Source organism: Scyliorhinus canicula, chromosome 23 (assembly GCF_902713615.1).
Source record: "Scyliorhinus canicula chromosome 23, sScyCan1.1, whole genome shotgun sequence".
NCBI classification, from domain to species: domain Eukaryota; kingdom Metazoa; phylum Chordata; class Chondrichthyes; order Carcharhiniformes; family Scyliorhinidae; genus Scyliorhinus; species Scyliorhinus canicula.
This window is the reverse complement of record NC_052168.1, coordinates 23,587,469-23,607,263: the sequence shown is the minus strand read 5'-3', so window position 1 is coordinate 23,607,263 and position 19,795 is coordinate 23,587,469. Positions and strand designations below refer to the sequence as shown.

Sequence of the window (19,795 nt, the reverse complement as noted above, 5' to 3'; positions counted from 1 at the left end):
ACACACGGGGAGGACGTGCAGACTCCACACAGACAGTGACCCAGCCGGGAATCGAACCTGGGACCCTGGAGCTGTGAAGCATTGATGCTAACCACCCTGCTACCGTGAGGCCCCATTAGCAGGATTTCAGAAATGAGGGACTCCAGTTATGAAGAGAGGTTGGACAAGTTAGGATGCTTTTCCTTGGAACAGAAATTAAAAAACAAGAGGTTTTGATGGAGAAAAACTATTTCCCTCCATTTAGTGGCAAGTGGCCCACTAACTGGCAAAAGATCTGAAGGGGAGGAGGGGATTTTTGTTTTCACTTGGAAATTCCCCTGAAAAGATGGTGGAAGCTACTTCTTCAAAAATTCTTAAATGAAGCAGGAGATGTCTAGGAGGATGAGGAACCTGCGGTGTTACAGACAAACAGTAGCGATGTGGCACGAAACATGATTGTGCTGTCAAAGAACCAGCACAGGCACAATGGGGAGAATTGCCTCCCTCCATGCCGTAGGTTTTTACAACATATTAAAAGCATTTCCTTACTGCAAACCATTTACACGTTACATGCTATTATGAAGCTATCCTACAAAAAGGTTAGCATTTATGTCGTGAGAATGGAATTTTAAAAGTGAGAAAGTTATGCAGCACAGTATTGGCAAGACCCCTTCTGAGCATCAAGATGTAATGCTCCTGATGCAGATTCAGGGACTAAAGGGTTCAGTACGAGAGCTGGTTCCATAAACTTGGTTTTATCTGGAAACGGTCTTCAAAATAACAAGAGTTTTGACAGGATAGGATCATAAGAAATAGGAACAGGGCCATTCAGCCCTTCGAGCCTGCTCCGCCATTTAGTAAGAAGTCTTACAACAGCAGGTTAAAGTCCAACAGGTTTATTTGGAGTCACTAGCTGTTGGAGCATAACTCCTTCATCAGATGAGTGAAAAGTTAGTGACTCCAAACAAACCTGTTGGGCTTTAACCTGCTGTTGTAAGACTTCTTACTGTGCCCACCCCAGTCCAACGCCGGCATCGCCACACCATTTAATAAGATCATAGTTAGATTGAGGGGAACTCAGTGCAAGGTGGCATACTCTTAAAATTAGAACTAGCCCATTTGAGTGAAATTAGGAATCACAGAAAGTGTATGAAAACCTGGAACTCTCCCTTCCACAAGGCTGTGGATGCTGAGTGAATTGAAATTTTCAAGCCAGAGATTGATATCACTTCTGTTGGGAACCAAATGCTCTGAAGCAATGGTGGCTAAATGGAGCAGCCTTGATCGAACTGAATGGTGGAGCAGAATCAGACAAAATGGCCTCTGCCATGTAGGCAGCTGGCTTTTTTCAACATGCACAACAGAACAAGGTTCCAGCGGCCTTAATTCTAAAATTGCTGAAAGTTACATTAGTTTTGCAATGAATTTCTAAAAATTACAGGGTTTTAGTTTGCAACTGAATACTTTAATTAATACATGCCTTACTCTAAAATGATCTCACAACTGGTTTTCTGGTGAGTCTACAAAACGTAGCTAGAATGGTTAAAACTTCGGCAGTACAAAGTGATTTTATTCAAAGCAGTTCACTAAACAAAATACAGGGCATTGTATGGGCAGGTAATTAACTCCTCACTACATTAGGGCTGTATGCTGTTCTTTTTGGAGTGGCGTGGAGGAGGAGGCATAGCTTATCGTGGCATGCTGCGCCCATCCCTTATTTTCATGCCTCGCCAATGCCATTTACTACATAGAACAGTACAGCACAGAACAGGCCCTTCGGCCCTCGATGTTGCGGCGAGCATTGTACTAAACCAAGATCAACCTATCCCACTCCCTGTCATTCTGGTGTGCTCCATGTGCCTATCCAATAACCTCGTGAAAGTTCCTAAAGTGTCCGACTCCACACAGCAGGCAGTCCATTCCACACCCTAACCACTCTCTGAGTAAACAACCTACCTCGGACTTCCCTCCTATATCTCCCACCCTGAACCTTATAGTTATGCCCCCTTGTAAAAGCTACATCCATCCGAGGAAATAGTCTCTGAACGTACACTCTATCTATCCTCCTCATCATCTTATAAACCTCTATTAAGTCACCTCTCATCCTCCTCCGCTCCAAAGTGAAAAGCCCTAGCTCCCTCAACCCTTCCTCATCAGACCTATCCAGGCAGCATCCTGGTAAATCTCCTTTGCACCCTTTCCAATGCTTCCACCTCCTTCCTATAGGGAGGTGACCAGAACTGCACACAATACTCCAAATGTGGTCTCACCAGGGTCATGTGCAGTTGCAGCATATCCCCGCGGCTCTTAAACTCAAGCCCCCTGTTAATAAACGCTAACACACTATAAGCCTTCTACACGACTCTATCCACTTGAGTGGCAACCTTCAGAGATCTGTGGACATGAACCCCAAGATCTCTCTGTTCCTCCACATTCCTCAGAACCCTGCTGTTGACCCTGTAATCCGCATTCAAATTTTTTCTACCAAAATGAATCACCTCGCACTTATCAGGGTTAAACTCCATCTGCCATTTTTCGGCCCAGCTCTGCATCCTATCAATGTCTCTTTGCAGCCTACAACAGCCCTCCACCTCATCCACTACTCCACCAATCTTGGTGTCATCAGCAAATTTACTGACCCACCCTTCAGCCCCCTCCAAGTCATTGATAAAAATCACAAATAGCAGAGGACCCAGCACTGATCCCTGTGGTACACCGCTGGTAACTGGTCTCCAGTCTGAAAATTTTCCATCCACCACCACCCTCTGTCTTCTATGTGATAGCCAGTTACTTATCCAATTGGCCAAATTTCCCTCTATCCCACACCTCCTTACTTTCTTCATAAGGCGACCATGGGGAACCTTATCAAACGCCGTACTAAAATCCATGTATATGACATCAACTGCTCTACCCTCATCTACACACTTAGTTGCCTCCTCAAAGAATTCAATCAAATTTGTGAGGCAAGACTTGCCCTTCACGAATCCGTGTTGGCTATCCCGGATTAAACTGCATCTTTCCAAATGGTCATAAATCCTATCCTTCAGGACCTTTTCCATTAACTTACCGACCACCGAAGCAAGACTAACCGGCCTATAATTACCAGGGTCATTCCTATTCCCTTTCTTGAACAGAGGAACAACATTCGCCACCCTCCAGCCCTCTGGCACTATCCCCGTGGACAGTGAGGACCCAAAGATCAAAGCCAAAAGGCTCTGCAATCTCATCCCTTGCCTCCCAAAGAATCCTTGGATATATCCCATCTGGCCCAGGGGACTTGTTGACCCTCAGGTTTTTCAAAATTGCTAATACATCCTTCCTCAGAACATGTACCTCCTCCAGCCTACCCGCCTGTATCACACTCTCATCCTCAAAAACATGGCCCCTCTCCTTGGTGAATGCTGAAGAAAAGTATTAATTCAACACCGTTCCTATTTCTTGTGACTTCATGCACAAGTTTCCACTACTGTCCTTGACCGGCCCGAACCTCACCCTGGTCATTCTTTTATTTCTCACATAAGAGTAAAAAGCCTTGGGGTTTTCCTTGATCCAACCCGCCAAGGACTTCTCATGCCCCCTCCTAGCTCTCCGAAGCCCTTTTTTTTAGCTCATTCCTTGCTCCCTTGTAACCCTCAAGCAACCCAACTGAACCTTGTTTTCTCATCCTTACATACGCTTCCTTTCTCCTCTTAACAAGACATTTAACCTCTTTTGTGACCCATGGTTCCCTCACACGGCCATTTCCTCCCTGCCTGACAGGGACATACCTATCAAGGACACGCAGTATTTGTTCCTTGAAAAAGCTCTACTTTTCATTTGTGCCTTTCCCTGACAGTTTCTGTTCCCATCTTGTGCTCCCTAATTCTTGCCTAATCACATCATAATTACCCCTCCCCCAATTATAAACCTTGCCCTGCCGTATGGCCCTATCGCTCTCCATTGTAATAGTGAAAGACACTGAATTGTGGTCACTATCTCCAAAGTGCTCTCCCACAAACAAATCTAACACTTGGCCCGGTTCATTACCAAGTACCAAATTCAATGTGCCCCCCCCCCCCTCTTGTCGGCCTATCCACATAGTGTGTCAGGAAACCCTCCTGCACACACTGTACAAAAACTGCCCCATCCGAACTGTTCAACCTATAGAGATTCCAATCAATATTTGGAAAGTTAAAGTCACCCATGACAACTACCCTGAGACCTCCACACCTATCCATAATCTGTTTTGCAATTTCTTCCTCCACATTTCTATTACTATCTGGGGCCTATAGAAAACTCCTAACAACGTGACCGCTCCTTTCCTATTTCTAACTGCAGCCCATATTACCTCAGTAGGCAGATCCCCTTCAAACTGCCTTTCTGCAGCCGTTAAACTATCCTTGATTAATAATACTACTCCTCCACCTCTTTTACCACTTTCCCTACTCTTACTGAAACATCTATACCCCGGGACTTCCAACAACCATTCCTGTCCCTGTTCTAACCATGTCTCCGTAATGGCCACAACATCGTAGTCCCAAGTACCAATCCACGCTCCAAGTTCACCATCCTCTACCTTATTCCGGATGCTCCTTGCATTGAAGCAGACACACTTCAACCCACCTTTCTGTCTGCCGGTACACTCATGCGACCTTCATACCCTCCTCAGTACCTCACTACGCTCAACACTGACTTTTGGCCTACAGCTCGTTTTCCCAGCCCCCTGACAAATTAGTTTAAATCCCCCCCCCCCCCCCCCCAACCACCACCGAGCGCCGTAGCAAATTTCCCTCCCAGGATATTGGTGCCCCTCTGGTTCAGGTGCAAACCGTCCTGTCTGTACAGGTCCACCTTCCCCAGAATGTGCTCCAATTATCCACGTACCTGAAACCCTCCCTCCTACACCATCCCTGCAGCCACGTGTTTATCTGCACTCTCTCCCTGTTCCTCACCTCCCTAGCACGTGGCACTGGCAACAAACCAGAGATGACAACATGGTTTGTCCTGGCTCTCAGCTTCCACCCTAGCTCCCTAAATTCCTGTTTTAAATCCCCGTCCCTTCTCTTACCTAGGTCGTTCGTACCGATGTGTACCACGACTTTTGACTGTTCCCCCTCCCCCTTAAGGATTCTGAAAACACGGTCCGAGACATCACGGACCCTGGCACCCAGGAGACAACATACCATCCATGAGTCTCTTTCGTTGCCACAGAACCGTCTATCTGTCCCTCTAACTATCGAGTCCCCAATAACTATTGCTCTCCAGCTCTCCTTCCCTTCTGAACCACAGGGACAGACTCAATGCTGGAGATCCGTTCACCATGGTTTTCCCCTGGTAGGTCGTCCCCCTCAACAGTATCCAAAGCGGTATACTTGTTACTGAGGGGAACGACCACAGAGGATCCCTGCACTGACTGCTTCTTCCCAGCCCCTCTCACCGTCACCCATCTATCTTGATTCTTCGGAGTACCTACATCCCTGAAGCTACTATCTATGACCACCTCTGCCTCCCGACTGATCCGAAGTTCATCCAGCTCCAGTTCCCTAACGCCTTTCTGAGGAGCTGGAGATGGGTGCACTTCCCACAGGTGAAATCAGCAGGGACACTGACAGTGTCAGTGAGGGTAATTGAGGACGCCATGAGGATAATTGGCCTATCACCATCTTGGGGCATACCTGACTTTAAACAGTAGTAGTGTATGAACTTTGGCTAAAACAGGCACAATACCAAAAAAAATTAGAGCAATAAGCAGCGTGAAGCAAATCCATAGGAACCCAAGCTGAAATATGCTTGGAGATTGTGGAAAATGCTGAATTCTATGAACAGTTCATTTCACTGCACAAGAGTAGCAGAATGTAGGTAAAAATCTCATCTTGACACAGCATGTACCTTCACTGAAATATTACAGCAAAAATCACCTGGTATTTCCATTCACACCACAGCCCCCGCCCTCCCCTTCGAGATAAAGGACATCAGGGCTGGAGAATAGAAAGGGCCTAACAGGTACTGAGCATCAAAAATACACTCCAAGTCAAACTTAAGTGCACTGCAAAGATCCAACCCTTTGCTCCAACAACTTGTATCACATCAGACTTCAGAAAAGCACACAATAGTGTAAAATAACCATTACCCATACTGGCCGATCCCTCTGCCCTCTCTTCAGTCAGATCGCCACTTGATGTCAATATGGTGACGTTGTGTGTTGTGGGCCCACGAAGAACGGAGTTTAAATTGCGCAAAATCTTGTTCGATTTATTAGATCTTAAAGAATTAATAAATCCTGTCTCCTGAAGGAGTAACATCAGATTGACTGAAACCCAGCCCAGACAAACAAGGTATCATCAGGTAAAAAAGCCAAATGCTAACTCAATGTGTCCACCTCACATTTACCCAGTCAGCCCAAGATCTTAGACAAGACCACTGGACTGTTTCTGGACTGGACTGTGAACGCTTTCAGCAGAGTGCACACTATTCAGCACCGAGGTAAATTAACTCAAATTGGGAAAATAATCAGGAAAAATACACAACTTGTAAGATTTTAACAGAATATCATTCAAAGAAATCAGTGCTCATAACTGAAAACACTTTTTATTATACTCACTGGAGTACTAGGATGTTGAGACTGTATAGGTGTAGCTGACATGGGGGTTGTTGGGGTTGTACTTCGCTGCTGTGTTGATGGGGGTGGTGGCTGCTGCTGCTGCTCTCGCTGCTGCTTCTGTCCAGCTGTCACCTGGGGTTGTGGGGGGACTGGTGGGGGAGGAGGAAGCTGCTGCATTTGTGGTGGCGTCTGGACTCGCGAAGGAGGTGGCATTGTCTGGGGTTGTGAATTAGGTGAGGGTGTCTGTTGCCGCTGTTGAGGAGGAATGCTAGGTGGCGTCTGATGAGGGGTGGGTGTGAGACTTCGTGGCCCAGGGGATGGGGAATTCTGATGAAGTGAAGGTTGAGAAAGGGGTGGCGGGCAGTTGAACTGGGCACTCTGGGCTCCTGGCTGCATGGAAGGGGAGCTGTTTACAGGTAATGATGAGTTTTGAGCCTAGCAAGAAAAGCAAAAAGAGCCATTAATACATAGCACTGCTTTTTAAAAATCAATCAAGTTGAATATACAAGAGAGCTTTATATTCCACCCATGTTACTGGAACATGCATTGGACCCATTTGCATGACAGCATTGAGTTTTATAGATTGGCAAAACCAGTATAAATTACATAAACCGAGATAAATTTATGGTCAGTATAACAAAAATGTAAATTCAAGTAAAAGATGACTGACGGATAAAAAGCACAACTTTTGGAAAAGCTACATTCACTTCAGTTGATAAATGAAATTGCAGCCACTAGACAGAAAACATGACACTCGGGGCTTTTTACAAAAGGTACAAGGATGATCTAAAAATAAACATGCTGTAAATGAGGTTTGCAAGAACAGCCTTTTTTTGACAGGTTGTATTTTTTTAAAAATAGACAGATTTTTAAAACTCTTAAACTTTTGTGACTGATCCCTCTGTGCCATTAAGTCTTTCCTATGCCTCTACCGTTTTATATCAGGTATATGATCGAACCACTGTACCATGGGGAGTTATGATGGGGGTCAATTCATTTTATTTTCTTCAGTTTTTTTTGTTGAACTTTAATCTCAAAAGGTTGGGTTGTCAATGAAACAGCAACCTCTAATGCACCCGAGTGGCACATCAGCTAGCCTTGTGGCCCAAGTGAGGCCGCCAATTCAACAATGACTTAATCTCTGCTTTTTGTGACATGATTTTCCACCTTATTTAGGCCCCCAGCTGCCATCAAGAAACTCTCAGTTTCAAGGCGTAGATCGAATGATGAACAGAGTATGCACCTCTCACAACCTTCCGAAATCCACAGATTAAAACTGAGCTACTTCAAAATAAATACAATTAAATGATAAAATGATTGTGTTTTACTGACTTGTGCATGTTTGGTAAAAGCAAATCCAATGGCTGCAATGGGTAATGTGCTGTTGTGAACACTAGACACAATACTGAGTTCATTACCATTGGATACAGATTTGCCTTGATTTTTGACTGGCAGGTTTACAGAACAACTGCAGACTTTTAACCAGTGCAGGACTCATACTATCCTGGCATGTGCAATTTAATGGAATTTATTCAGCAGCTCTTTCCATTATTTAAAACCTAAAGATTCTTTTAATCGGAATCCCATCGGTGGCATGGTCTGAAATGTTGTTCGGTACTGCACGCAATATCTTGGGTTCAGTCATAAAATTTAAAAAGAGCTCAGACTGAACACGAAGGAGTTCAAAGAAAGACAAGTAAATACCGGAGACATGACTGGCTGGTTGCTGGCCTGCGTCATGGTGGTGCTGCCAGTGTTCATCCCAGGAGAGGACACAGGAAACTGATTCGGAGATAGGAATTGATTCTGGGCAGGATGCTGCGTAGCCATAGGCTGTGCCATTCGGGAAGTTGCTAATCCCATCTGTGTACAAAGACAACACGGTGTAAGAAAGTGCACCACAAAATTGTCACTATTCCTGAAAACCATTTGGATACTTCAACAGGTTGAGAACTGGTGTTAAAAAGATGCTGACAATCAAAGATAGCACAGTGAAGTTCTCTGCTGATGCCGCTCAATGAGGAGATCCACCATGCTCAGACATTCAGAACTACAGCCATGATTCCACACTCTGTTTGCAAGATAATTATGCTGACATAGGCTGTCTAGCCCAATTGATCTCATTGATCCAACATACACACTAATGTGTTCGGAGCATAAATACTCCATTTAGCGCCTCGAGCCTGCCCCACTGTTGGATAACATTGCCTACATGATACCAGTGACTACAATTCAAAAACACTTAATCAGCGGCAAAGTGATTTGGGACAGAATACCATAATATACCGTAAATGGTAAAACTCTTTGGAATATCGAAAGTCAGAGAAATCTGGGCATGCAGGTCCACAGATCTTTGAAGGTGATGGACAAGATAGTCAAGGAAGCAAAACGGGGGCGGCATGTGGCGTAGTGGTTAGCACTGGGACTGCAGCGCTGAGGATCCGGGTTCGAATCCCAGCCCTGGGTCACTGTCCGTGTGGAGTTTGCACATTCTCTCCATGTCTGCGTGGGTTTCACCTCCACAACCCAAAGGTGTGCAGGTGAGGTGGATTAGCCACACTAAATTGCCCCTTAATTGGAAAAAAATAATAATAATTGGGTACTCTAAATTTATGAAAAAAAAGAAAGCATACGGAATGTTGTCCTTCATTGAATGGAGCATCGAGTATAAAAACTGGCAAGTCATGCTACAGTTGTATAGAAACTTGGTAAGGCCGCACTTAGAATATTGCACCCAATTCTGGTCGCCACACTGCCAGAAAGATGTGGAGGCTTTGAGAGAGGGTGCAGAAGAGGTTTACCAGGATGTTTCCTGGTCGAGTGGGTGCTAGCTATATGGAGAGGCTGAACTGTTTTCATTAGAAAGTCGGAGGTTGAGGGGTGACCTGATAGAGGTCTACAAGATTATGAGGGGCATGGATAGAGTGGATGGGCAGGCACTCTTTCCCAGGGTGGAGGGGCCATAGTTTTAAGGTCTGTGGGGCAAAGTTTAGAGGAGATGTGCGAGGCAAGTTTTTTACGCAGAGGGTGGTGAGTGCGTGAAACGCGCTACTAAGGGAGATTATGGAAGCAAATATTTTAACGGCATAAAAAAGGCATCTCGACAAACACATGGATAGGATGGGTATAGAGGGATACGGCACAAGGAAATGCTGAGGGTTTCGGCAAAGGTTGGTATCATGACCGGTACAGGCTTGGAGGGCCGAAGGGCCTGTTCCTGTGCTGTATTGTTCTTGTTCTTTGTTCTAACACGGGGGCCATTCTGCTTCACCATGCTGGCCAGCATTCAGTTTCAAAACTAGATTGGCAAAAAAAAACCAGAGTAGATCTTTACTGGCTTAGAGTGAGGTGTATGCAGAATCAAAAATGGGGAACATGTGTCAATTAAAAAGTTGCCTCATCCTCAAAATAGACATTTGGTTGGCAGCAAGTCAACTGCCTGGCACTGAATAAGACAATCAAATAAACATGGTGGCCGTTTTTCTCAACTTGCAATTAATTTAAATAAGCAGTTTTTAATTTTGGGATCAACAATGGGTAGCTTCAAGTTGCGATAATACATATGAGTAATGAATAGTCAGTGTCACGGTGTGACATGAGAGAGAGAGAGAGAGAGAGAGAGAGAGAGAGAGAGAGAGAGAGAGAGAGAGAGAGAGAGAGAGAGAGAGAGAGATTGTCAGAATGTTAGGGGTGCCATCGTTCCACGAAACCACTTTATTTAAAATTAGAATCCAGTACCTCTCCAGGCATAGTTCCTCGGCATAGCATAAACCCAAACCTCCATTAAAAGTTAGGTCTGTGTAAAACCAGTTCAATCTGGCCAAGAATGGATTAGAACCATAATTCTCAAATATCAAATAATTATCCGGTCCTTTGTGAGCAGTACAATACCCATGACCTAAGTGGCGACTCGTTGGTCTAGGAGTATGATTCTCGCTTACAGATTTTCAGTTAAAGAGCATGCAAGAGATCCTGAGTTCAAATCCCGGACGAGCCCTTTACGCCAGGTCAGGCATCATGACTTTACGGCGGGATTGATTTGTATTGGCCAGCTCTGAAAGAGAATCCGTGGGACTCGGAATGATAACTGTTTCGCTATCCACAGATTATGTGAGATATGCAGAATTCATCCAGCAGTTTAAGGGCAGCACGGTAGCACATTGGTTAGCACAGTTGCTTCACAGCTCCAGGGTCCCAGGTTCGATTCCCGGTTTGGGTCACTGCCTGTGTGGAGTTTGCACATTCTCCCCGTGTGTGCGTGGGTTTCCTCCGGGTGCTCCGGTTTCCTCCCACAGACCAAAGATGTGCGGGTTAGGTGGATTGGCTATGATCAATTACCCTTAAGTGTCCAAAAAGGTCAAGTTGGGCTACTGGGATAGGGTGGAGGCATGGGCTTGAGTAGGGAGCTCTTTCCAAGGGCCGGTGAGATTCTATGGGCCGAATAGCCTCCTTCTGCACTCTAAATTCTATGATTCTATGACATGTGCACACAGTACATAATTACTTGTGACAAAACCAGGTCGCTTTTTTAAATTGTTTCAATTGCGATGCTTTATTGAGTGGGAAAGCAGAAATTGTACCTGGTTCATAGGTCCTGGTTGGGTCATCTGCCCAGGATGTGGGAGTGGTGGGTTTAAGCGTTGCCCCAGACCAGCTATCTGCATGCTGCCCATCTGTGAAAATTGGCTTATTCCTGGATTTGGGAGAGGAGGGGAGGGGGGGGAGAAATCATTTATTAGAAAGTATCAAAACAGCTTTTCAAAATCACCTAAAACCAACTGAAACTGAACAGCTTATTTTATTTGTAGCCGCGGACTTTCTGATTGTGGTTTTGAAACTCATACGGAGTGACATTTATACCCTAATTTTGTACATAGATGAATAAATCCTATACAGCACTAGCTTATAGTGGCTGCATTGAAAGTACACTTCAATGTTGAGTCAGTGTGCTTTTTGTTTAATACTCTATCCATAATTTCAAATTTCTCATATTGCCATCACAATCCAACAACCATTGTATTTCACTCTGGCATCGGATCTCAATATGGCCTAAATTAAAGCAAGAGGTCTATATTACTGAGTGCTTTGTCGAGCAACTCGTAAACCTGCTCATTTGTGCCTACCACCAGAAAATGACCATGATAGCTGCCAGATTCTCAGAAGACGACTTCACTAATGTCCTTTAAAGAGGACCTGCCAGCTCTACTTGGGCGGGCAACATATGACTCCAGTCCCACACTATGTGGTTCCCACAGGCAATAAATATATCCCCAAGAATATATATAAAAATGCACATTACAATTCACTGAAATTCTAGAGATAACACTGACATGTAATACATTATGATCATATAGTAGAATAACTACAATAGTGGCTAATTTACCCAATAGTTCAGTGCGTCAGAAAGTAGTGATTCATGATGTGTGCCTTAATGTGCACTTCATTTGACATTCACTAACAATGAGCCAATAAAATAACTGCTCAGGCTCTCCTCCCCACATGCTGATTAGATGGTTATATTGCTTCACCCCCAAAACTGATGCCCACAGCTCAGTTGTTTACAAAAGTAAACATGCTTATAAAACTTAAAGGGTGGGTGCCGAAGGGGGTGGTACAGTCCCTCAGTGCCTCACAGCACCAGAGACTCGGGTTCGATTCTGGCCTCGGGTGACTGTCTCTGTGGAGTTTGCACGTTCTCCCAGTGTCTGCTTGGGTTGCCTCCGAGTGCTCTGGTTTCCCCACAGTCCAAAGATGTGCTGGTTAGGCGGATTGGCCATGATCAATTGCCCCTTGGTGTCCAAAGATGTTGCGGTTAGATGGATTGGCCATGATCAATTGACCCTTGGTGTCCAAAGATGTTGCGGTTAGATGGATTGGCCATGATCAATTGCCCCTTGGTGTCCAAAGATGTGCAGGTTAGGTGGATTGGCCATGATCAATTGTTCAGTGTTGAAAGACGTGCAGGTTAGGTTATGGGGTTACGGGGATAGGGCAGGGTGATTGGGGAGTGGACAAGGGTAGAGTGCTCTTTAGAAGGGTCGGACCAGACTTGATGAGCCGAATGGCCTCCTTCAGCACTGTAGGAATTCTATGATTCTTGACCTCTTTTATAATTAATCAGATTAAGCGCATCTAGTGCACCATTCGTAATATCAACATCCAATCAAAAACGAACGTGCACAGATTAACTGCTTTTCAAATCAACTGCGGAAATGAGGACTGCAGCTGAAGTCATGACCACCACCAAACTGTACTGATCATCGTACAATGAATGTGTAATTGGAGAGAGGTTGTTGGTTAGAAAACCTCGTGATTGGTAGAAGTGGATTACAATGTATACTTATGTGCAAGAAATATGAGAGTTGGACTTTACCACTTGGGGTCTGCATCCGGTTCATGATCTGGCTTGGCACATTTGGCCGCATAAGGGTCGGGTCAGAAAGAGGGCCATCTGAAATGCAACAAGACCAGGTTTAAACAAAATGCACATGCCAGTACTTTACAAAAGTGGTTTCCCTTGCACCATCAAGGGACAGTGAATCATCAAAATAAACCAACTATTAATCGTTTCTTTGCCCATTTTCACTTTTATGGTTTCATGATTCTGACTATGGCAATATAGTAGCTCTCCACATATGAGCATTCCCCAGACTGCACTAACCTGTATTTCAACCTTATTCTTCACAACTATATAACGACATGGAAAGATGGGGTGTACCAATTTATCTACAAGACAGCAATTTAGAAAATATTTTCAGATTATCTACTGCAGAAAAGCTGGAATATTTTCCCCACACCGAAGGTTAGCTTCTCCCTCCATTGATAGGCTACATGCCAAACAGGATGACTCCTTTCTGTTTAACTTCAATTGGTGAGCATCTATGTGCAGGGAACAAACAAGTGTCTCCAAACAAGGCTCATCCACCCCCTTCCCTATCTAACACAGGGGAATGAGAACCAGAACACTTCTTGGAAGCATGTGCATGCATGTGACAAATGAAGGCTTGGCTGTGATGACCTCTTCTTGTAGTCAAAATTCTGCCAACACTTATTGCCTAGGTTCACAGAAAGGATGGCAAACTTGGCTCAGGAACTGGAAAGGTGCCAGCTCTAGTAGAGGGGCGGGGTTCCATGAAAATATACACAGTTATCCACAATACATGAAAAATGATCACACACTAGGTTTGCTAATCAGATGCAAATCTGACAGCTTCCATTTCAATCAGTCGTTTAAGTACTTCTAATTAAAAACATAGTTCCAGAGACCATACGCCCAATTATTTGCACCATCATTCAACTTCAGCAGCGAGACAAGTGGCTCCCATCATCTTCATGCACACCATAAAGAGGAAGTTTAACACAAAAGTTTTGCCATTGTTTTTTAAGGCGGTATAACTCTTTTTCAATTTTGATCCCACTTTTCTGATGTGGGGAATAACACCATGAATGTCAACACTTGTCTTTTCTTTCCATATGCCGAGTGGCCAATAAGCTTTAACTGTTTTTTAACCGTTCCCTTTTCTGAAAGGCACTGGCATGGCTTCACAACACTGGCCACTCTTGGGTACCTCACCTGAGTCACATTTTGTCAGTGTGTACAAGTTGAGGCAGTGAATGCTGACTATTGAACTGTGGGGTGAACTCCCCAACACCGCATCCAGTTGTCACCTGACATTCACACAAGCCCACCTTTCAGATGGGATCATTAAGATAGCTTATGCAACTGATGTTTCTCCCTCTTAGCCTAGGGCGCCAACATCAAATGCAGAGTCTCAACTGTTGATGCAGCTGAGACCAGCTAACAGCGCAGTCCTGGGGTTTACATGGTTTAGTATAGTGACTGATGCCATCATCCATTACATATGGCAGATTTAATATAATTTTGTGAATTTATTACATACAGACCTAAGTAAAATAATCCTGATGGGCTTTTACTTGTAACAAGTTATGATGTGAATTATCAGTATATGTAGATACAACTTTAATAATATGTTCTGTGGGTCAGTGACAGAACACCATGGCTCTATAAGTCAGCAGATCTATTACTCTTTCTCAATTATGGTTCAGTTACAATACTGGGTAAAAGAAAGGAAAAGTTCATATTAAAGCCCTTGGTGCACTTGCGGAGTTAGAGTACTCAATTCATTTTTTTCCAATTAAGGGGCTATTTAGTGTGGCAATCCATCTCCCCTGCACATCTTTTGGGTTGTGGGGGCGAAACCCACACAAACACGGGTGTGCAAACTCCACATGGACAGTGACCCAGAGCCGGGATCGAACCTGGGGCCTTGGCGCCGTGAGGCAGAAGGGCTATCCCACTGCGCCACCCTTACGGAGTATAAAATGAACACATATTTCATTATCCATGACTATATTATTTCACTAATTCGGGCTAGACTTAACAAGGTTTAATGGCGTGAACTCATATAGGGTAGCCAAATCATCTCGCTTACAACAAAAGTTTTTCTTCTGAAAGTCCTCGAGTGGCCAGTGACAATGCATGGCTGTGAAAGCTGAACATCAAGAAGAGTGATGAGGCTCGAATAGGAGTTATTTGAAATGAAAGGACGATATGTGCGTCATGGACGACCAAGCGTGCGGGTGTTTGAGAAAGCTGGTGTTAAGAGGACCTTTCATGAGGCACTGATATCAAAGAAGCTCACATCTTTTGAACAAGTGATGTGAACATAGATCATAGAATTTACAGTGCAGAAGGAGGCCATTCAGCCCATCGAGTCTGCACCGGCTCTTGGAAAGAGCACCCTACCGAAGCCCACACCTCCACCCTATCCCCATAACCCAGTAAAACCACCCAACACGAAGGCCAATTTAGCATGGCCAATCCACCTAACCTGCACATGTTTGGACTGTGGGAGGAAACCAGAGCACCCGGAAGAAACACACACACACGGGGAGAACGTGCAGACTCCACACAGACAGTGACCCAAGCCGAGAATCGAACCTGGGACCCTGGAACTGTGAAGCAACAGTAATAACCACTGTGCTACCTTGCTGCCCAAACAGGAGGAGTATGTTTGGAAAAAGAGGCAATGAAAGGTAAAACACCTGGAAAACGTGCACAGGGAAGACCCAAGATGGCATGAATAGCAAGTATCAGAAAGTGGAGTGGCCTCTGTGGGACAGGCAGTGAGGGCGAGAAAACAGAAATCAGTGGAGAAAGTTTGGTCATAGTGTGGCCAACCCCTGGAATGAGGACAGATGAAAGACAAGACATATGGCTTCACATTTTAACAAACTTTCTAACAAGTGAAACAACAAACAAAAAGCTTACTTGGAGGGAGTCCAGCCTGCAGTTGAGCCAAGTTTGGGGATTGGGCTGCTCCTGTAGGTAACATGCCACTTTGGTTTGGCATTACACCCTGTTTCTGAAGCCTGGTGCGACGCTTTTCCTCCAGCTCCTTCTGAATCTTGTAGATCTTCTCAGCTAACAGATGGTAGTACTCTGCCTGAATTTTCAAAAAGATAGGAGAAAGTTGATTTTTAAAAAAAGATGCAATGTGAAAAGAGAAGATGCAAAGTGAGAAGATCTGGCGGAAACAAAAGAGAGCCCAGTGATACAGGGTGGGAAGGCGTACCAGCCTGTCATTCTGTAAAAAGAAACTCCATTGGAGAGCAAGTAAACACCAAATTAGCGGATTCCTTACTTGCTACCAATAGAACCTGACTAGGTGGCCCAAACTGTTCTCATCTTTATCTGTAAGCAGCATTATTTCCTCAACCTACTGCGATTTTAACACTGTCCAGTAAATATTGTCATAGCGTTCCTACCAGTCTGTTTGACACTCCATTTAGATCTTGCATTTGACTGAAACAGATTAGTCAGCTTTGCTTTGCAATTTTGACAGAATTCTGAATTGATGGGAGGAGGTTCCTATCTATTTACTCAACAGTTGCTGTGTTATTTAACTGTATTTACTCTACCCTGCAGTTCATTTCTCATGAACAATTACACAGCAACTTTTACATTGATCTTAACATATTAAATATTTGGTCCCCGTCAAAAGCAAATCACCCCAAAGCTTATCCCGAGGTCTAATTGAGCCACAACTGAATCCTCAAATTGGAACTTGCCCTGCTGTTGGCAGACTCATACATGTCTCCTTCCACCTTCCGTGCGTAAGCCACCAGGTTTTCCATCCGCCTGTCCTTTAATGCTGCTGGGTCAGGTGTTGGGAATATGGCTTGAACTCTGTATAAAAGGGAACCAAATGCAAAATATTCAATTGTGCAAGATGCTGAAATTATAAAATGACCTTCGTACTGAATAGTCAAAAATGCAGTACAAATCTTCAACTCAAAACGACAGGCACCTTGTTAAAATGACAGCTCCAAAATTGTAACTAACATGACTGTTATAACGTATTGCATTAAGTTATGCCTAGGTTCTTTTTTGTCAGGTGTATTTATTCAAGTCATTTAATAATCCTTAAAACATGCTGCACTGCACGTTAGATTAATTGTATAGCAGTGCTATATTCAGAGTACATTAATTCTATGGCACTGTGTACATTCAGAACAATAAAGCTGAACACCAGGAGACAATTAGAGTACAATAAAATAAAAATATATTGTAGCTCCTCAGTACAGTAGTCCCCCGTTATACCGCGCTCCGCAATACCACCGTTCGCGATATACGGCGGGGGGGGGCTTATGGGCCCCAACTGTCAGCTTCCCTCTCCGGATCAAAGTGAGCCGGCCGCTGAAAATGACACTGCCGGCTGCTCTCTCCCTCCAATCAGAAACATTAAAACTTAAAAGTTGGATTGGAGGGAGAGAGCAGCCGGCAGTGTCAATTTCAGCGGCCGGCTGATTGTTTCACTGAGAGAGCAGCTTCCCTCTCCGGATCAAAGTGAGCCGGCCGCTGAAATTGACACTGCCGGCTGCTCTCTCCCTCCAATCAGCTGGCAGTGTCAATTTCAGCGGCCGGCTCACTTTGATCCGGAGAGGGAAGCTGCTCTCTCACTGAAACAATCAGCCGGCCGCTGAAATTGACACTGCCGGCTGCTCTCTCCCTCCAATCCAACTTTTAAGTTGTTAAAAATGCAGCAGTGCTTGTTTTAATTAGATCCCATTTAAAACCCCCATCGTGGATATCCGCGGCTCAGATGCAACGCGGGTGGCTGTCTTGGACCCCAACACCCGCGTTATAAAGGGGGACTACTGTATAACACTAACTAGTTTGGAACTCTTCCCCCACAAATGGCAATTGTTGCCACAGTAATTGTTAATTTTACATAGAGATTGATCTTTTGGATAACCAAAGCTTTTAAAGGTATATGTCACAGGTTAGGCGGTGAAAATTAGCCATGAACTCATTTGAATAGTTAATATTCAACAACAACTTGTGTCAATAGTGTCAATATCCCAAAGTGTCACAGAAGCAGACAAAAATAGACATTGAGAAAAAGGAAAGTTGGTTAAAGAAAAAGCTTTTAAGGAGTTCTATCACCTACTTTTCTGATGAGTATATTTAGTAAAATTAACAATTTTTATGTTATGTAAATCCTGTACTAGGCTTATGAAAAATGAAATGAAAATCGCTTAATGTCACGAGTAGGCTTCAATGAAGTTACTGTGAAAAGCCCCTAGTCGCCACATTCCGGCGCCTGTTCGGGGAGGCTGGTACGGGAATCGAACCGTGCTGCTGGCCTGCTTTAAAAGCCAGCGATTTAGCTCAGTGAGATAAAAGGCTTATCATGCCTTTTCTGGTTCTTTAGAGTTATCCAATTAGTCCCACTCTCCTGCTCTTTCCGCACAGTCCTGTATATTTTTTTCCTTCCAGTATTTAGTAACCTCTCTTTTGAAAGTGAATCTGCTTCTACTACCACTCCCCTTTCAGGTAGTGCATCCGAGATAGTCAGAACTCCGCATCATGTTTTTTCATGTTAATCATTTCAAATCTGTCTGCTCTTCTTCTTCTTTAGTGGTGAGCATAACCAGATGCCATCAATGTAAGATAGCCACCAAGAAACCCAATAGTGAATTCAGGAGAAACCCCCTTACCTAAAGTGTGGTGAGAGTGTGGAACTCAGTTCCACAAGGAGAGGTTGAAGCAAATAGTACAGATGCATTTAAGGGGAAAATGGATGAGGGAGAAGGGAATAGTTGGTTACGATGGTAGATTTGAAAGAGGAAAGAGAGGAAGCTCGAGTAGAACATACTCTATTCCTTTAATAAAAGAAACATATGGAATCCTTGGCTTTAACATCATTCTCAATTAAGGATTTGTGCACACTGCCCCCAAATCTCTCTGCATGCCTTTAAAATTGCATAATTTTGTTTATATTGCCTCTTGCCATTCTTTGTCCCAAAACGCATCACTTCACACTGCTCCATGTTAAAAGTACAGGTCTGTAGCAGCTCAATCTGAGATGATGAACATAATGCAGAGGAAAGTAGTTTCCAGGAGATTAATTGCATTCTTATGCTGTACATATTATTGCTAAGAGTAAGCAAACTGACGAAATTCAAGTCCAAGGATAGCATCTTGTGAAATGCTTTTGAGGTTCTGGAGATCTAAACACATCATTTTGCATGAAAGTTTTACTGATATAGCAATGACCATTAGAAATAATGATGACTCCCTCAACAATTCATTCAGCTAGCTAAAGCAACATGCAGCGGAGTTGTACAAGCAGGTATTGGGGTGAAATCTGCCAGGGGTATTAGGTAATTTCTGGATGTTAGTAGCTACATTTGGCCCACGTGTCCACGTGTTACAGATGGAAAAAGTCAGCCAGGATCCTGATTCTGATCATTTTCATATGGTTTCAGCTGGAGTTATGGGGGAATGGATGTCGGGTGACTGCAGGGTTGGGGTTTGGCTGGGATGCTCCCCACAATCAGAGAGGTTGCTATATTGCGGAAGCAAGATCCAAGATGCTGACCTATTGTGAAACCCATCAGGAGGAGAAGACTGGTGAAAAAGAAAACAAATGGCTACTTAAGAAAAATAAGTTGTATACATTAGGTCACAAAAAAAAAACAACAAATACCTCAAGGCTGTCATGAATAAACCATCACCACAATGACTGAATCTAGAATCTCTATCACATATACAGCTGATCACTTACAGTTTGTGAACAAGATGATTGCGTAGGTCCTGAGTGACGTCTTCATGCCATGATTTTCGAATGCCAGTACTTGTGGGGGGTGTTGCTGTCGGCACTGCATTAAGATTACCTACACTTGTGCCATCGCTTAGCATTGAGCTGA

At 44.1% G+C, this 19,795-nt stretch overlaps 1 protein-coding gene across 1 annotated transcript in view; it reads right to left on the bottom strand.

Moving 5' to 3' along the window:
- LOC119956586 (histone acetyltransferase p300-like) overlaps nucleotides 1-19,795 on the bottom strand; it is an 86,026-nt gene that overhangs the window by 44,803 nt on the left and 21,428 nt on the right. Inside the window, exons 7-13 of the mRNA XM_038783910.1 lie at nucleotides 19,654-19,791; nucleotides 16,652-16,769; nucleotides 15,852-16,026; nucleotides 12,933-13,010; nucleotides 11,140-11,252; nucleotides 8,264-8,422; nucleotides 6,560-6,994 (exon numbers count right to left, since the gene is read on the bottom strand). Coding sequence (XP_038639838.1) covers nucleotides 6,560-6,994; nucleotides 8,264-8,422; nucleotides 11,140-11,252; nucleotides 12,933-13,010; nucleotides 15,852-16,026; nucleotides 16,652-16,769; nucleotides 19,654-19,791 — 1,216 coding nt within the window. The remainder of the gene's footprint in view (nucleotides 1-6,559; nucleotides 6,995-8,263; nucleotides 8,423-11,139; nucleotides 11,253-12,932; nucleotides 13,011-15,851; nucleotides 16,027-16,651; nucleotides 16,770-19,653; nucleotides 19,792-19,795) is intronic.